This window comes from Ursus americanus, chromosome 28, assembly GCF_024610735.1.
Source record: "Ursus americanus isolate L20-20 chromosome 28, mUrsAme1.1.p, whole genome shotgun sequence".
NCBI classification, from domain to species: Eukaryota; Metazoa; Chordata; class Mammalia; order Carnivora; family Ursidae; genus Ursus; species Ursus americanus.
In genome coordinates this window covers 36,045,380-36,061,442 of record NC_142154.1, presented here as the reverse complement: position 1 = coordinate 36,061,442, position 16,063 = coordinate 36,045,380, and the positions used below count along the sequence as shown (strand labels likewise).

General features: G+C 40.9%; 1 protein-coding gene across 4 annotated transcripts in view; it reads left to right on the top strand.

The window, feature by feature from the left end:
• ZWILCH (zwilch kinetochore protein) overlaps positions 1-16,063 on the top strand; it is a 36,354-nt gene that overhangs the window by 16,356 nt on the left and 3,935 nt on the right. For all 4 annotated transcript variants that reach the window (XM_045810711.2, XM_045810710.2, XM_045810709.2 and 1 more), the window contains 10 exons: positions 2,341-2,434; positions 3,171-3,220; positions 3,833-3,938; positions 4,877-4,956; positions 6,704-6,860; positions 7,380-7,408; positions 9,514-9,650; positions 10,774-10,869; positions 12,381-12,493; positions 15,478-15,592. In XM_045810711.2, coding sequence (XP_045666667.2) covers positions 2,341-2,434; positions 3,171-3,220; positions 3,833-3,938; positions 4,877-4,956; positions 6,704-6,860; positions 7,380-7,408; positions 9,514-9,650; positions 10,774-10,869; positions 12,381-12,493; positions 15,478-15,566 — 951 coding nt within the window. In that variant the 3' untranslated portion in view covers positions 15,567-15,592. The remainder of the gene's footprint in view (positions 1-2,340; positions 2,435-3,170; positions 3,221-3,832; positions 3,939-4,876; positions 4,957-6,703; positions 6,861-7,379; positions 7,409-9,513; positions 9,651-10,773; positions 10,870-12,380; positions 12,494-15,477; positions 15,593-16,063) is intronic.

Sequence of the window (16,063 nt, the reverse complement as noted above, 5' to 3'; positions counted from 1 at the left end):
TGGACGTTTCTGTTGTTTCTACTTTTTGACTCTCATGAATAATGCTGCTGTGAGCAGTCTTGTGCGAGTTTTGTGGGACATACGTCTTCACATCTTTTGGATGGAGTTGCTGGGTCAGTGTGATAACTCTGCCTTTAAGCCTTTGAGGAGCTGCCAACCTGTAACTGTTTTCCAAAGCGGCTGTACGATTTTACATTCCTACAGCAGTGTGTTTCAGTTTCTCCATATCCTCGCCAACACTTGCTATTGTCTTTTTATTATGATTATTATTAATTATTTTCTCCATCCTAGTGGGGATGAAGTGGTATCTCATGGTTTTGATTTGCATTTCCCTGATGGCTTACTGACTTTGAACACCTTTTATTAGCTCCTGCTTATTTCTTTAACTCCATCTCACACCCTACTTCTGTTCCCACCGAACCCCTAACCCCGGCCTGCTTATCGTACCTCTGTCCTTTCACGCTGTCACTTTGTGGTGCGTGCGTCTTGGGCTGCCTCGTGTGCCCTTCTCCCCCCACCCCATGCTGGATGAGCTCTGTGACATCCTCACCTGGGATGACGGCACTGATCCCCCAGAATGGCTTCTGCTGCCTGTGCTCTGTGTGGTCGAACACAGTGATCGGTTTGCTTCTCTGTCTCCCCTCCTGGATTTGAGTGCCAGGTACTCTGTGTGCCCGCAGCCTCTAGACAGTACCAAGCGTTTCTAATACTTTCACCTCCGATTATTATTTCCCTGTTTGTATGAAACTTGTTTTCTTTTTTCTCTCTTTTCTTTCTGGAAAGCTCCTCTTTTAGGACCCTTCCTGGGGGCTTCCATCACACTTCTGTCCTCATGTCTCTGCCCTTCTCTCTCCACACCCTGGCAGAGAGAGCTTGTCGTTCAGTGATTTGTTTTTCTGAGGGAACTCCAGACTCTCTTCTTCAAGCTGATTCCATTTCCCTTCCTTCCTACTTCCACCAAATTATCTCCCGGTTGAGTAGAGGGCTGTTGCTTCAAACAGTATTTCCAAAATGAAACTTGAGATCTTCTCCAGACTAGATTCCTTACAAATTCATGAAATCTTAGATGTGCACATGGTTATAGTCTCTCCCAAGTTCAGTCCCCGGTATTTCTGTAAATAGCTACGATTTATTTTATTTTTTCCCTATCTCCCTTCCTCTCTCCTCTCTTTCTCTAATACACTCTTCTTTTTTTCCTTTAAGCTTTTTCTCACTGCCCATCTTAGTTAAAGCCCTTATCACCTGCCTCCTAGACCACTCTACTGGTCATTATTGCTTTTCAACAGGGACACTATGGGCATTTTAGGCAGAACCATTCTTTGTGCTTTGGGACCATTGTACACAGTGCACGATGCTTAGCATCCTTGGCCCCTACCAAACTAAATGCTCAAAGTGCCCTTGTACCCCAGTCATTGTGACACCAATAGCTATCTGCACATTTTTCCAAAGACCCCCCGGGGGTGAAATTGATATTACCTCTATTGAGAAACATTGTACTTTCTCTTTTCCTTAGAATCTATCCTAGGTATTTCTGACATGAATTCTTAACTACTTGATCATGTCCTTTTCCTGCCAAAAAATCGACACTGGCTGTTGTCTTTCATATGAAAAAATTTTTTTTCGGGTTTTAAATCTGTTTTTCTTTCTAGCCCCTGTTCCTTCTAATCTCATTTCCCACTGTTCCGTGGGTGATTTCTCCACCACGGCTGGACCTCGCCCAGCCCTCTTCATCTTACTCCCTGCTCCTTCCCTGCCCTGCAGCCCCTGGTTCCCACATTCGAGTGCAGCTGATGTTCCACATTGTTCCCCTGGCCATTCCAGTCTCCCTTTCCTTTGGTGTAGATGTTATATGTACAGGCATATGCATTTATATTATGTTTATATAAACTTCCACTCAGTTTCACGTTTTTTTGTTCCCTGATTATTGCACCTGGATTATCGGTCCCCTTTAACCAAAATTACAAGCATTTGCAGGGCAGGCTCGTTGGCCTGGAATCCTTGGTAGCACTGACACACATGGTGTCACCTTAGAACACCGTCTTTGGTACCAGACTGCTGGTGTGTGTCTTGGCACTATCAGTAGTGTGTGACCTTGAGCAAGTTACTTCACCTCTCTTGGCCTCAGTGAAATGGGGATGATGGTAATCTCTGCCTGATGGGGTTTTTGTGAGGATTTAATACCATACCACATATAAAACACTTAGAACTGCGCCTGCATGTGGTTAAACGTTCAAGAAATGTTATAATGACTAATATTATTATTAAATATATTCCTACTGATTAAGCTATGTTTTTTTTGCTAAAAAAATTTCGGATTTCTTTCTTTTTAATCTCTCTTAGGTTTTGGTTAATGGTTTGCGGACTGGTGTAACCGAGTGGCCCGAGCCTCTGGAAGTAAAATCTGCTGTTGAACTTGTGCAGGAATTTCTGAATGGTCCTTGTTTTCCTAACTCACTCTCTGTATATTGTTGATTTTTCTTAGTTGACAGTTTATACTTTCTTTCTTTTTTTTTTTTAAAGATTTTATTTATTTATTTGACAGAGACAGAGACAGCCAGCGAGAGAGGGAACACAAGCAGGGGGAGTGGGAGAGGAAGAAGCAGGCTCATAGCGGAGGAGCCTGATGTGGGGCTCGATCCCAGAACGCCGGGATCACGCCCTGAGCCGAAGGCAGGCGCTTAACCGCTGTGCCACCCAGGCGCCCCAACAGTTTATACTTTCTAAACCTAAAAATAAGTTGTCTTTTTAGGCTTGGTATTCTTTTTTGGCTGGGAAATTTATAAAGCTGTGAGATCTGTCATAGTCGGAGGGACAGATGAATTACTAACAGTAGAGGTCTAAGTAATTTTCATAATTAATACTGAATTTAGATTTTATATACCACAGCTGTCTATGAGATTGTAGGAAAAGAGGGATGGAACAGAAGCTTTGAGCACCTACCATGTGCCCAACGTTGTGTGTCAGGGGCTTTCAGTGTATCTCAGTTCATCCCCAACCCCTACCTACCTGCCGGGTGTGCATCATACCCCCAGTAGAGAATCAAGTAATTTGCTAAAATCCCTGGTGATACTTATGTCCTCATTTACCATTCAAAAGTAGGATTAGGATGGAAATAATTTAGAAAGCAGAAAAATAAAATCTAGAGTTAAGAAGCTTTTCCTCCTTTCTAGACTTAAATAAGCTGGATGGACTTGGTGATTCTACAAAAAAAGACACAGAGGTAAGCGATTCTTACCAGTTAGATATATGCACTGAAATAGCTTTTAAAATTTGGTTGTGCTGCTCTCTTTCACGACATACCATTCCAAGTGGATCTGGTGTAGCCAAGGCAGCGTTTTGAGGGTAGTTTTTTGTTGGTCTTTAATGTCAGCACTGGTGATCGTTTTTCTTAAGAACTAATATGTACGTATCACTAATTAATCAACTGCGGGGAAGCAGAAATGACTCTGTCAATATGCTATAAGATGGTATTATTATACTAATATACTATGAGATGGTATGTTAATGTGCCTTTCCTGGTATCATTAAATTAAGCTAAATAGGTTGTCATTTGATGAAATAGGAGAATGAAGACAAATGTCATTTAATTACTTTTGCATCGAAGGAAAGTTGAATGCTTGCTTTTAGGCATTATACTTTTACAATAATTTTAGGGGTCCCATTTTTCACTGTCACTTGATTTATATCTCCTCATGAATGAATGAAGGTGTAGAAAATTCATTCCCATCTGTGGATCCCCATTTTCTCAGAGCAGCATTTGAAAGCTCACTGGCCTTAAACTATTCCTTTTCTTTTGTAATAAACTGAGTATTCTCTGATGCTGCTTTTTCAGACAGTGAAGCATGACAGTGCTGCGGTTGACCGCTCCATCGAGTGTCTCTTCACAGTACGGGGGGATCTGGATTTTGCTGAGCAGCTGTGGTTCAAAATGAGTGGTAGTAGGTGTCTGTCATGATTATGAAATAAAATGTTTTCTATCGTTTGTTAGGTTTACTTTTAAGTCTTTGAAAATAATACAGGACTAGTGTACTACTAGTCTTGTGTGGAAGGCTGGTTCCTGTTTTTCTCAAATTCTTTTTTTTTTTTTAAGATTTATTTATTTTTTTGTCAGAGAGAGAGCGAGAGTGAGAGTGCAGCAGGCAGAGGGAGAAGCAGGCTCCCCTCTGAGCAAGGAGCCCAATGGCAGGACTCGATCCCAGACTCCTGGGATCATGACCTGAGCCGAAGGCAGACCCTTAACCGACTGAGCCAGCTAGGCGTCCCTTCTCAAATTTCCTTTTTTTTTTTTTTTAAATATTATTTATATATTTGACAGAGATAGACAGCCAGCGAGAGAGGGAACACAAGCAGGGGGAGTGGGAGAGGAAGAAGCAGGCTCCCAGCAGAGGAGCCTGATGTGGGGCTCGATCCCATAACACCAGGATCACGCCCTGAGCCGAAGGCAGACGCCCAACCGCTGTGCCACCCAGGCGCCCCCCTTCTCAAATTTCTAATAATGTATTGACACATACTACTCAAGAATTGTACTAAGATAAGGCAATTCATAGAGTCTGTTCTTTTCTCCTGCGTTGAGTATAAGATGTAGGTGGCTTTTATGTTACATTTATATGAATCAAAACTTCCACCTTAGTGGAATTATAATTATTAGAAAAAGGAAAAGATATTCCTTAATATTGCACTGTGTTATTTTGTGACAGTGAGTTTACTCTCTTACTTTAGAAATGTGTTAAATCTTTCTTTTTGCCTTTAATTTCTTGCCCTTCCCCCACCCATAAAGTATAGATACTTCTATTTATTTGTGTATCTTTAAGATTGATGATGTATTTGATCTGCAGAAGTACCATGAAAGTAATGTTGGACTGACTTGTTTTCCAAGGTGTGATTTCATATCAAGACTTGGTGAAGTGTTTCACGCTGATCATCCAAAGTCTACAACGTGGTGATATACAGCCATGGGTAGGTTTAGTGGTGTGTGTTAGAACACTTTTTCAGCTGCATAGCACGAAGGTTAAGGCATAAGCCTGGAGCAGACTGCCTGAGTTTGAATCCAGCCCTCCTTCTTTCTTAGCTGTGTAAACTTGGGCAGGTTTCTTTACGTCTCTGTGCTCCAGCTTTCTCATCCGCACAGTAGGGGTAGGTAAGTACCTATGTCACAGTGTTGTTTTAGGGTTAAATATATTAGTTCATGTAATGCACCTAGCCCCCAGCTCATAATTAAGTGTTCAGTATGTGTAAGATACTAGTACTGTCGTTCTCATATACTACTGATGAGAGCACAAATTGGGATATTCTCTATAAAGCAATTTTGGATAATGCATTGAGATCCTCAGAATGTATCATACATGCCCCTTGAATCATAAGTTTTTTTCTTAGGATCCACCCTAAGCTCATACATAGGAGAACATGTATCAAGATTTTATGTATTAGAAGAGTCACCACAGCCTCATTTATAGTAGCAAAAAGTTATGAATGATGTAAATTTCCCGTTAATGGACTACGTAAATAATAATGGAGCCACATAATGGCATATGTGATCATTGCTGAAATGATGCTGACCGATGATGTGGAGGAATGCTTACCGCCTGCTGTAAAACGAAAGGACTATACGCTATTGCATAAAGAAAGTAACTTTTGGAGTGAAAAACCTGGAAATAAATATACCAGAACGTTGTGGCAGTTGCCCCTGGCGCTGCGGTTACAAATGAGTTTTTCCAACTGCATTCTACATTTCTACACTTTATGGATTTTCCACCGTGAACTTGTGCTTTTACAATAAAAAAAAAAAAAAGCTAAGTAAAAAAAAACTAGAAACCAAAAGATTCCTCATTTCATAGGAATTCTTTGAAATAGGGTAGCTGCCAATTCATAACTCCAGAACTTGGAAACTTTCCTGGGTGTGCACCGAGCTCCATTGCAAAGCGAAGGCATGTGAGCGCTGCCTCTGACTGGGCTGTGGCGACTGGAGGCATTTTAACCTCTGCTGCTGAGGTTTTCTCACGTGACTTTCTGTGTTTGTGAGACGTTTGCGAGTATATCCCTGCCGTGTGCAATGAGCGCAAGCAACACGGAAATCATTCTTACTAAAGCAAGGAAAACGCCGAAGGTTATGCTGGAGATGAGAGGTAACAGACATTAGTGAGAAAATGTCCAGTATTTCAGGTATCTTTAAAATGAAGTGTTTAACATTGGTACACGTGTTCGATCTGTAAGTTCACAGCTCTTCTTGATTTGCAGATGAGCTAGCTAGTACGTTAGATATTGTAGCCAAGGAGCTCCTTCTGACACACCCAGAACAGCGAGGGTGGGAGTTGTCCCGAAGTAGCAGGCGTTCTGTGCAGAGGAAGATGTTCAGTGTTGGGAAAGATGCCCAATAGCACTTACTCAGCTGGGAGAAAAGAAGTCCTAGTTCCACAGCTTCAGTGGACCAACTGTGTCTTCTCTGTGGTGGAATTGTGTCTGGGGGGGTAAGCTGAACCTCTTCATAGTTGCTTGGGAGTAAAGCAAACCATATAGGAATGACACTTCAGGAATGGACGTGTTTGTAACTTAGGGCTTTTTATTCAAACAGTTGATGGTATCAGGAGACTAAAAATGCATGCTTATCATTTTTAGCTTGTAGTTAATACAGTTTGCTTCTCTTTTGTTTATTGGATTTGATTATGTTTTGATTTATGGCTTTATAATTTTTTTTTTTAATTTCTAGCTCCATAGTGGGAGTAACAGTTTACTAAGTAAGCTTATTCATCAGTCTTATCATGGAACCATGGACACAGTCGCTCTCAATGGGACTGTTCCAGTTAAGATGCTTTTGGAAATTGGTCTGGACAAACTAAAGAAAGACTATATCAGTTTTTTCATAGGTGAGTCCCTTTCCCAGCTCAAAAAATTAAAATGCACTTCACAGTCATCAGTCATAGGTATTCTCAGATGTTCTCTTTCTACTTGGCCCTAGTCATTTACAGCCCTGGCTTTGCCCCTGGTTCCCTGTGAGATCAGCACTTCTGTTCTCTGGCTCTTAGTTTCCTTCTTGATAATGATATTTGATTAAATAGAACTCTAGTTTTTGTTTGCTTGTGGTTTGAGTTCAAACATTTTGAGATCCTCCAAGGTTGGTGTAGTAAATAAAAAAACCTTTTTGTGGGGTGCTGTCTTAATACGCAGCACTTGGTTGTTTTTATTAGAGACAAGCTGTGATCGTTACAGAATAGTATTAATACATATTTATGGTGGAACGTGCCAGAAAATTGGGCCATTTCCGAGGAGCTCTTTAGCTTGACCATCCCTGTTATATGTGAGCTCTGAAAAATTTTACTTAGGTTCCTTAACAAGTAACGGACAATACCCAAAGCTTATTTGCATTTATGTATTTTTTCTTGTAGGTCAGGAACTTGCATCTTTGAATCATTTGGTGAGTTTGGTTTTTTTTTTTTTTTTTGGTTTTTCTTTTATTCATTCTGCCTGCAGATACTGAGTACCTCTTCTGTGCTAGCTAGCCTCTGTCCTAGGACCTAGGAAACATAGATAAGTAGACAAATAAGTAAATAACAGATATTCTTTATTTTCATGAATCCCCCCTAGTCATTTCATTTGCCTCTTTTTATTTTAATATGGTTTGACTCCAAACTTTTTTTTTTTTTTAAGATTTTATTTATTTATTCGACAGAGATAGAGACAGCCAGCGAGAGAGGGAACACAAGCAGAGGGAGTGGGAGAGGAAGAAGCAGGCTCATAGCAGAGGAGCCTGACGTGGGGCTCGATCCCGTAACGCCGGGATCACGCCCTGAGCCGAAGGCAGACGCTTAACCGCTGTGCCACCCAGGCGCCCCTGACTCCAAACTTTTGACACAATAGTCCTTAAACTTGGAGAAACTCCTTGAAGTCTTATTGAATTGCTAATTCCCGGGCCCCAGTGACTCCATAGGCGTGGGGCTCGAGAATATGTCTTTTAAAACAAGTCCTCTCCTATTTCAAATGATTCTGATGCTTTCCCCTTATTGTATTCATTCCCTGTTACTGCATGACAAATTACAGTAGTCCCCATCTATCCATGGGGGATTTCCACGGGCAGGACTGAATCCTGTGTATACTGTGTCTTTTCCTATACACGCTTACCTATCCTAAAGTGTAGGCACAATCGGAAATTCACAGCAATAACTAAAAATAGAACAATTATAATATACTGTAATAAAAGTTATGTGGTGTGGTCTCTGTCTTTCTCAAAATATCTTACTGTACTCACGGGTCTTGTGATGCGAGATGATAAAATGCCGATGAGCTCGAGTGAGGTGAATGATGTAGGCACTGTGACCTAGCATTAAACCACTATTGACCTTTCAGGGGGACCGAAACTGTGGAAAGTGAAACCTTAGATAAAGGGGGACTCCTGGAATACAAACTTAGAAGCATAAATGAACACAGATGTATTACATCACAATTTCCTGGGGTTGGGTATTGGGCACATTTTAGCTGGGTCCTCTGCTTAGGGTCTCACAAGGCTGAAATCAAGGTGTCAGCCATCTGCTTGACTAGGGAAAGATCTACTTCTGAGTTCCCTCATTTGTTGTTGGCCGAATTCATTTCCTTGTGGCCCGATGACCAAGATTCCCATTTCTTGGTCCAGAGCCAGTCTCAGGTCTCAGGGGTTGCTTGTGGGTCCTTGCCATGTGGCCTTCTCCACAACATGGTGGACAGTTTGTCTTCAGAGCCAACAGGAGAGCATCTCTAATGCTTCACCTTCTCTTAAAAGGCTCACCTGATTAGGTAGGTCATAATGATGACCAGGTGATAATCTCCCTTTTGATTAACTCAAAGTCACTCATTTAGTAACCTTATCATGGCAGTAACATCCCGTCATATTCACAAGTTCTAGCCTCACTGAAGGGGAAGGGATTATACAAGATGTGTACTTTAGGCAGTGGGAATCTTGGGGGCCATCGTAGAATTCCACCTGCCATATTTTCCATGCAGAATTTCCTTAGGATCTGTTCGCAGAAGTAGGATGGGGTCTGAGCATTTTATGAAGCTTGACATACATTGCCAAGTTTCTTTTTTAAAATGGTTGTACCAATTTAGCAATAATAGATGTGAGTGGAAGCTGATCAATACACTGGATTAACTTCTTGGTACTTGTTACCTATTTTTAGGGGTGGACACTTCCATCAGCCCGGCAAGGGTATTGAAGTTAAGAATTATCTTGTGGGTTTGCCAGTCATGCCATCTGGAGAGCTTGGTGGGTGGTATTAGTTACCCACTCAGGCCTCCTTGGTAAGGCAGTTCTCGGATTTGTTTTGACCAGAGAATGTAACGGTTCGCTGAGAACATTCTCAGTAACGACTTCACATGTAGTTTAGTCTACAGAATAATAATATTGAAAGGTGGTAAATTCTCTCTGGCTGCCTCCAGTTTTTTTCCCTGTTAATCAAGCATAGTTGAGGTTTAGCAAGCCTAGCACGCTTTGTAAGGATCGTTCTTGTTCTGTAACTCCTATTTTGCTTGCACTGTTTTTCATTCCAGGAGTACTTCATTACTCCATCGGTAGACGAACAAGAGCAGGTGTATCGTGTTCAAAAACTCCACCATATTCTAGAAATCTTAGTCAGTTGCATGCTTTTCATTAAGCCCCAACACGAGCTCCTCTTTGCTTTGACACAGTGAGTATTGCTGGCTTGTTCCCGTCACATAAACATGTATTCTCTTGTGAAATAGCTGGAGCCCCAGGGTGTGCGGTTTTTCTTATCAGTTAGGCTGGACTCTGTACAGCCTGTCTTCACGGTAGCAGAATGGTTTTCAGTCCCTGTCAGAGGAAGGGAAAGCCTTTGGATTCAGGGCTCAGGTTCGACACTTGGCTCTAGCACTTTCTGACTTCTGAGGGGGGAAGTGTGTTTGCTGCCTTGTGTGTTTGTTGTTGGGGTTCAATGATGGCATGTGTATAAAGTACCCAACACCTAGTAGGTGCTTCATGACTATTTTCTTCTCTTTTCTTTCTGTCCTTCTACGTTGGGGCCAAACAAATCATTGCTAGATCGTCATATGGTAATTGAATGAAAGCAACTGTTATTACCAGACCTCTGTCAACAGCACTGCTGTAATTTTAGAGGTTCTGCTGATCAGTTTGACTAGAAACAGTTTGGCACGATCCTCTTACGTGGGTTGCTGGTGTCTTAGGTGTATTTGAAGCTTCAAATTGGAAATCAGTGAACCATCCAATGGATGGGCTGGGTTTCTCCCCGTGGAAGGAAATGTACCACAGCCTTTCCCGAAATCAGAATTTGTCTCAGTTGTATGCGGAAGAGTTTGAAATTGTTGTTTACAGAATCTAAGATTTATTTTCATTAAAGATGAATAGATAAATGAGTTAACTCTTTAATTCCCCAGAGTCTGAAAACCATGGAGGCTATATCGTCTCTCTCTTGCTTCTGTTTTGATTTTCTTTTTCTGATACCTCTTTCTCTCCACTCATGCCTTTACTTTGGCTCAACTTAAATTATTTTATGTTTGTGAGAAATATGTCTTGTATTGATGTTCAAAAATTGGGGAAAAAATTGAATGAGATTTCCTCTCAGAGTCAAAAACGACCGAACTTTTTTGTCAGGGGGAGGGTGCGTTATTTTGTTTACTTTTGTGGCCCTGAAATTATTCTTTTGTTGTTGTTTTGGTTAGTGGTACTGAATGGAGAGTTCCCCTTATGAGCTTTAGATTACCAGAAAGCCTTTATCTCCAAGGGACATTTTTTTCCAAAAGAGGTTATTGTTGGTGTGTGTTTGTTTGTTTTAGATCCTGCATAAAATATTACAAACAAAATCCTCTTGATGAGCAACATGTTTTTCAGCTGCCCGTCAGACCAACTGCTGTAAAAAGCTTATATCAAAGGTCAGCAATTTAATAATTAAATTATACTTTAAGGAGGGGGTGCCTGGGTGGCCGTCTGCCTTTAGCTCGGGTCATGTTCTGAGGGTTCTGAGATCGAGCCCCATGTCTGGTTCCCCGTTCAGTGGGGAATCTGCTTCTCCCTCTCCCTCTTCTTCTGCCCCTCCCCCTACTTATGCACATGCACTCTTTCTCTCTGTCTCTCAAATAAATAAGTAAAATCTTTAAAAAAAAATTGTACTTTAAGCCTGGCTGTCATTCCTGGGCAGTTTCTGTGTCCTTTCACTGGGGATCTCATGACCAAGAGCTGCTCCACCTCTGAAACCTTAATCATCTCTGTCCTGCTCTTTGACTGTCATCTGATAGAAGTTGCCCCCTCTCCCAGACCTTTCTTTCGTCTTTTCTCTTTCTACCCGTAGGCCTCTAGTCTTTCATTTTTCTCTCAGTCTGTAATTCCTCCACAGTATAGGGCAGAAAATATACCAGAAGGGAAATGACAGATTGGGAAGGAAGTGATCAGGGTAATGAGGACAAAGTCAAGGGTATGGCTGTGGAAGTGAGAGGGTTTAGGACTGAGGAAGTGTGGGAACTGTGAGGCTCAGGTGATGGATTGGCCATCCACATGGACTCTGACGTTGCCTCAAATGATGGTCTGTTCTCCCTGGCTCTTCCGTCTGCATGCAATGTACTTGAAATTTCTCTTCTACTGAAGCCCCTCTGTTTATACCCTCCCTCAGTTTGGTTCCTTCTCAGCCAAACCCTGTCATTCCTTGAAACTGCTCTGGCAGAGGTCTCCAGTGACCTCCTAATTGCCAAGTCCAGTGGACAACTTTCTAGTAAAAGAGTGTATTTTAGTCCTTTGTGTCATTAGCTGGCCCACCAATTCTTTCTCCTTATAAGTCAGCACTCACAAGGCTGTTTGGCATTTAACACTATTCCTTTCTTGGACCTGTCCCCTTGCTTCATTTCTGTGACATAGCTTCTGTCTTAATTTTAATTTTTTCTTTCTGGCCCACCACCTCCAAGACCGAGAGTAGATCTCTCTTCAAGTTCTTCCTCTGCCTGCTTTTCATGGGGGTTTTCACCAGAACTCCACCTTCTGCCTCCTTTTCTTCCTACTTGCAGTCTTCCCTGGATGATTGTGTTCATACCGAAGGCCTCGCTTCCTCTGTGCTAATGATGATTTGTAACTCATATCTCTAGCTCCTCAGCTTTAGGCCATGTTTCTAGACGCCTGTTAGATGTGAATGCCCATTGTCAGTGTCTTGTAGGTAGTTCTGACCAAGACCCAAAATTTAGAATTGCTACCTGTCCGTCTCTTCTTCCCCTGTGCCTCTCACATTAGGACTTCGCTAATGAGTATGGAAGAAAGGAAGGGAGGCAGGGAGGGAGTGTGGGAAGGAGGAAGGATAGAAGGATGGATGGAAGGAAGGAAAGGAGGGAGGGAGGGAGGAAGGAAGGAAAAGAAAATAACTGGGGCTTTTTTTCCTCTTTGATGTGTTTTCTTTCCTTAGTGAGAAGCCACAGAAATGGAAAGTGGAAATTAGTGGCGGTCAAAAGAAGGTGAAAACAGTTTGGCAGCTGAGTGACAGCGCACCTGTAGACCATCTGAGTTTCCACAAATCTGGTAAAGATGGTTTGTCATCTATTCAGATAAATTCTTCCAATGGAAGAGAAACCGAATCTTTACTGGCACAGTATGAGAGCTCTCATGTTCAGTTTTAAGTAATTTTCCTGAACTCTAGGTGTACAACATATTTATTCTGGAAAAAAACCCCGGAAGAGTGCTTTTTCTCATTATCCTGGGTAGAGGAACTTTTGTTCAAAGAGATCAAGCAATAGGGATACAGGCGTAATAATAGATTATAAGGTTGGGATGCCAACTCATTCTTCTGTGTACTCTTTCAGTGATGAAATTTCTGCCCTAATGTCTTCTCCAGAGGGCTGGAAGAGGGTTGATACTTCTAATGTTCTATCAAAGATGGTCTGTGTCAGTCAGAGAATGTGTGTGGGCCCCGGGTGTGAGAAGTTGGCTCCAAGTATTTTCCTTCAGCAAGCACCTGCAAAACTATTATCTTCGTGTGTGAGGAGTGCATGATGCTGTCCTCTCGTTGTATAGATCTTAAGTGGCTGCATTTCAGATATTGCAATGGTTATCCAAAATCAAATCCGATAGTCTTAAGAGAGAATCTGAAAAGATTTCAAAAGCCTGTAGTCAGCCACTGCTGGATGTTGAACTGCAGAACTATACAAATAGTTCTATTTTAGAGATTGGTACCTTGCAAAATTATTTCCAGAAAATGTTTGTTCTTCTCCCTGAAATGTTTTTTGATTTCAAGCATAATGGAAACTTCTCTGTTCATATGGCTGAATGAGACCAAGTCCTAAAGAAACTGAAAAATTTTCCCGAGAACCATCAGTTAAAATCATGCTGTCTTTTGTAAGTGTGATATGAAACCCGAAAGATATAAAGCTTGAAAATCAACCATATAAAATTAGAAAAATTTCTGCATGACAAAAGGTACCAGGGGCAAAACAACAAGTAATAAACTAGGAAAATAAATTTGCAGCTCATGTTCAGAAAAGGGGCTATGTTGCCTAGTATAAAAAGAACTTTCAAATCAGTAAGAAAAATATATTAATAACCCAATAGAAAAATGGGCAAGTAACATGAACAGTTTACCAAAAAGGAAATTCAGATGTCATCTTCAAAACCAAAGGTGCTCAGCCCCACCTATAGTAAGAGAAATGCACTTTTATATTCCAGAGATACCATCCTTACCCTGTCAGATTAGCAAAGACCAAAAAGTTTGGTGTCCCAGTACCGGCAGGGATGTGAACCAGTGATCAGCCTCACACACTGCCTGTTGGGGTGTAAGACTGTACAGATCCTGTGGAGAGCGATACCCACCAAAGTTTAAAATACATTTTGTAGACCAGTAGTTTTATTTGTAGGGATTTATTCCATACATAAAGCCAGACATGTGGAAAAAGACCTATGAACGACTGTGATGTTGTTTACAGTAGCAAAAGCCTGGAAAAAATATGGAGAATGGAGCATGAGACAAGATCTGGAAGGATACGATGAACTTTTAACCTGGAGGTGTGGCATGATGGGGGCAGGGGTTGTTCTCAGCTTTGGGGGAACATTAAAATCATTGAGGGAGCTTTTAAAGTCTTCATACCAAGACCAAGTGAATCAGAACCTCTGGAGTTAGTAGTGCCTGGACATCAGTGATTTTCCGCATTGACCGGGTGATTCCGTTGTGCAGCTAGTTTGAGAACCACCAATTTAAGCATTTTGTTTCTCTACATATGTTGTTTCAGTTTGGTTTGGTTTTTTAAAAGACCTATATTTTATTATTAAAAATAAAGTTTTAAAGCTATGAACATATGTGATACATTTTTGGAAATGCCGTTTTAAAGTAAGTTTTATTCCATAAAGATTAAACCTGTTTTATGAGGAAATCCATGCAAGATTAAACACCTTTTTTCAATGATGCTGAGTAAGTGAAATAGATTAAACGTACCTTCTAGAGTCTTTGATGCAGATTACTTGAAGAGTGAAAGTTACTTTAGTTAGAGTTAAAACAATTTATTGATGCATTATTCCAATGACTCCGTCTATGAAAATAAGGAATTTTTTTTTTAGATAGGAATTCTTATGAAATCGTATATTTTTGCATGCTTGGAAAAGCACTCATACTCCATTTTTGCTAGAACTTTATAACCTCTTCTCCGCATCTTATGTTCTTGATGTGTTTATCTAGAAATTATTCAGTCACTTCCAACCCAAAGACCCACTGGTGAAGGAGGCCCTCACTTGTAAGCATCATGGGCTAGTCAAAGACCCAATTGTAGATACTAAAGCCCAGTTATGATTTATTTTTGCCAAACATCATGCGCATTTCAGAGGTTAGACTTCCTGCCTCATTGGACTGAGCACTTAGGTCACCTAAGAGCTTTTCAAGATGTCTCATGTTGTGATACTGTTGAGTAAAACATTGAGATCAAAGGCAGAAAGATTGAGAAGAAGTGTCATGGGAAAGAGAATAGTGATTTGGGGTGAAGGTAGAGAAGAACAGTGTCCGAGAGAGTGCTGCTTGCCCACTGGGCACTCCACAAATGATTGTTGAGAATGGTGAGAACGTGGAAACCAAAATGTTGGACCCATAAGAACGGGGACATAATTTCATCTAAATGTTAATGGTACCATTTATTTCTTAAATACAGCAGTCTTCAGAGGAAAAAATGCATATGTGTCTGGCCCTAAGATTAGAAATCCCAAGTAGAAATTGTTTTCTGAAACATATGTTAAGATTGGAAAAAGCGTTTAACCATAGTGGATGAGGCACAAAGATAAAGCAGTAGGTTCCCAATTTAAAAATATAGAATTTAAAAAGAATCTGCTTTGTATTTTCTTTAATCATGTTTTCAGTACATCAAAGGCTTTACTATTTAAAGGAATCATCCCTACTGGGTTTTGTCTCATAAATTCTCAGTAGAAGACACTTGTCGTTCAGATTCTCTCTTGATTACTATAAAATTCAGCAGTATATAGTAGAAAGTCTAGCAGACTGGTAAGCAGTTCTGGTCTCTGTCCGGTTACAGATGTTTCTGAATTAACACTGAACGGTAGCCTGGAAGAAAGGATGTCCTTCACTAACCTGGTTACCTGCAGCCAGGTGCACTTCAAGTGAAGTCTGCTGCTGGAGTCCTCTGCAAGGTAGTGTGTTCACTTTGTGTTCCCTCCGAATACTTTGTAATGTATTATCTTATGTTTCAGTTTTTTCTACAACAGAGTTGTTGATTTAATCCATTTGGAATATGGATTGTTTTTCAGTCATCATGCAAGAGGCTAACCAGATGTTCTTGAGCAGTGCAAGTCTTTAATTTCCTTTCTACCTTCTGTAGTCAACTTAATAGGTCAGGTTAATCCTCAAACCAGAAAAACAAAAACATTTTTTTGAGTGCTAATGTCTTTGCATTTTAAATCTGTATGTGTGGGTAGAGAGTTTGATTTCAAAACATTGATGGGAGAGAAAAACCCTAAACGAGCTTGTCGATTTGACATTGAAAGCAAAGTTCTGTTAAAAACAATTTTACCTCAGCACCCTAAGGTTTTATAGCAGCATTATCAACAATAGCCAAACTATGGAAAGAGCTCAAGCGTCCATCGACTGATGAATGAAGAAAG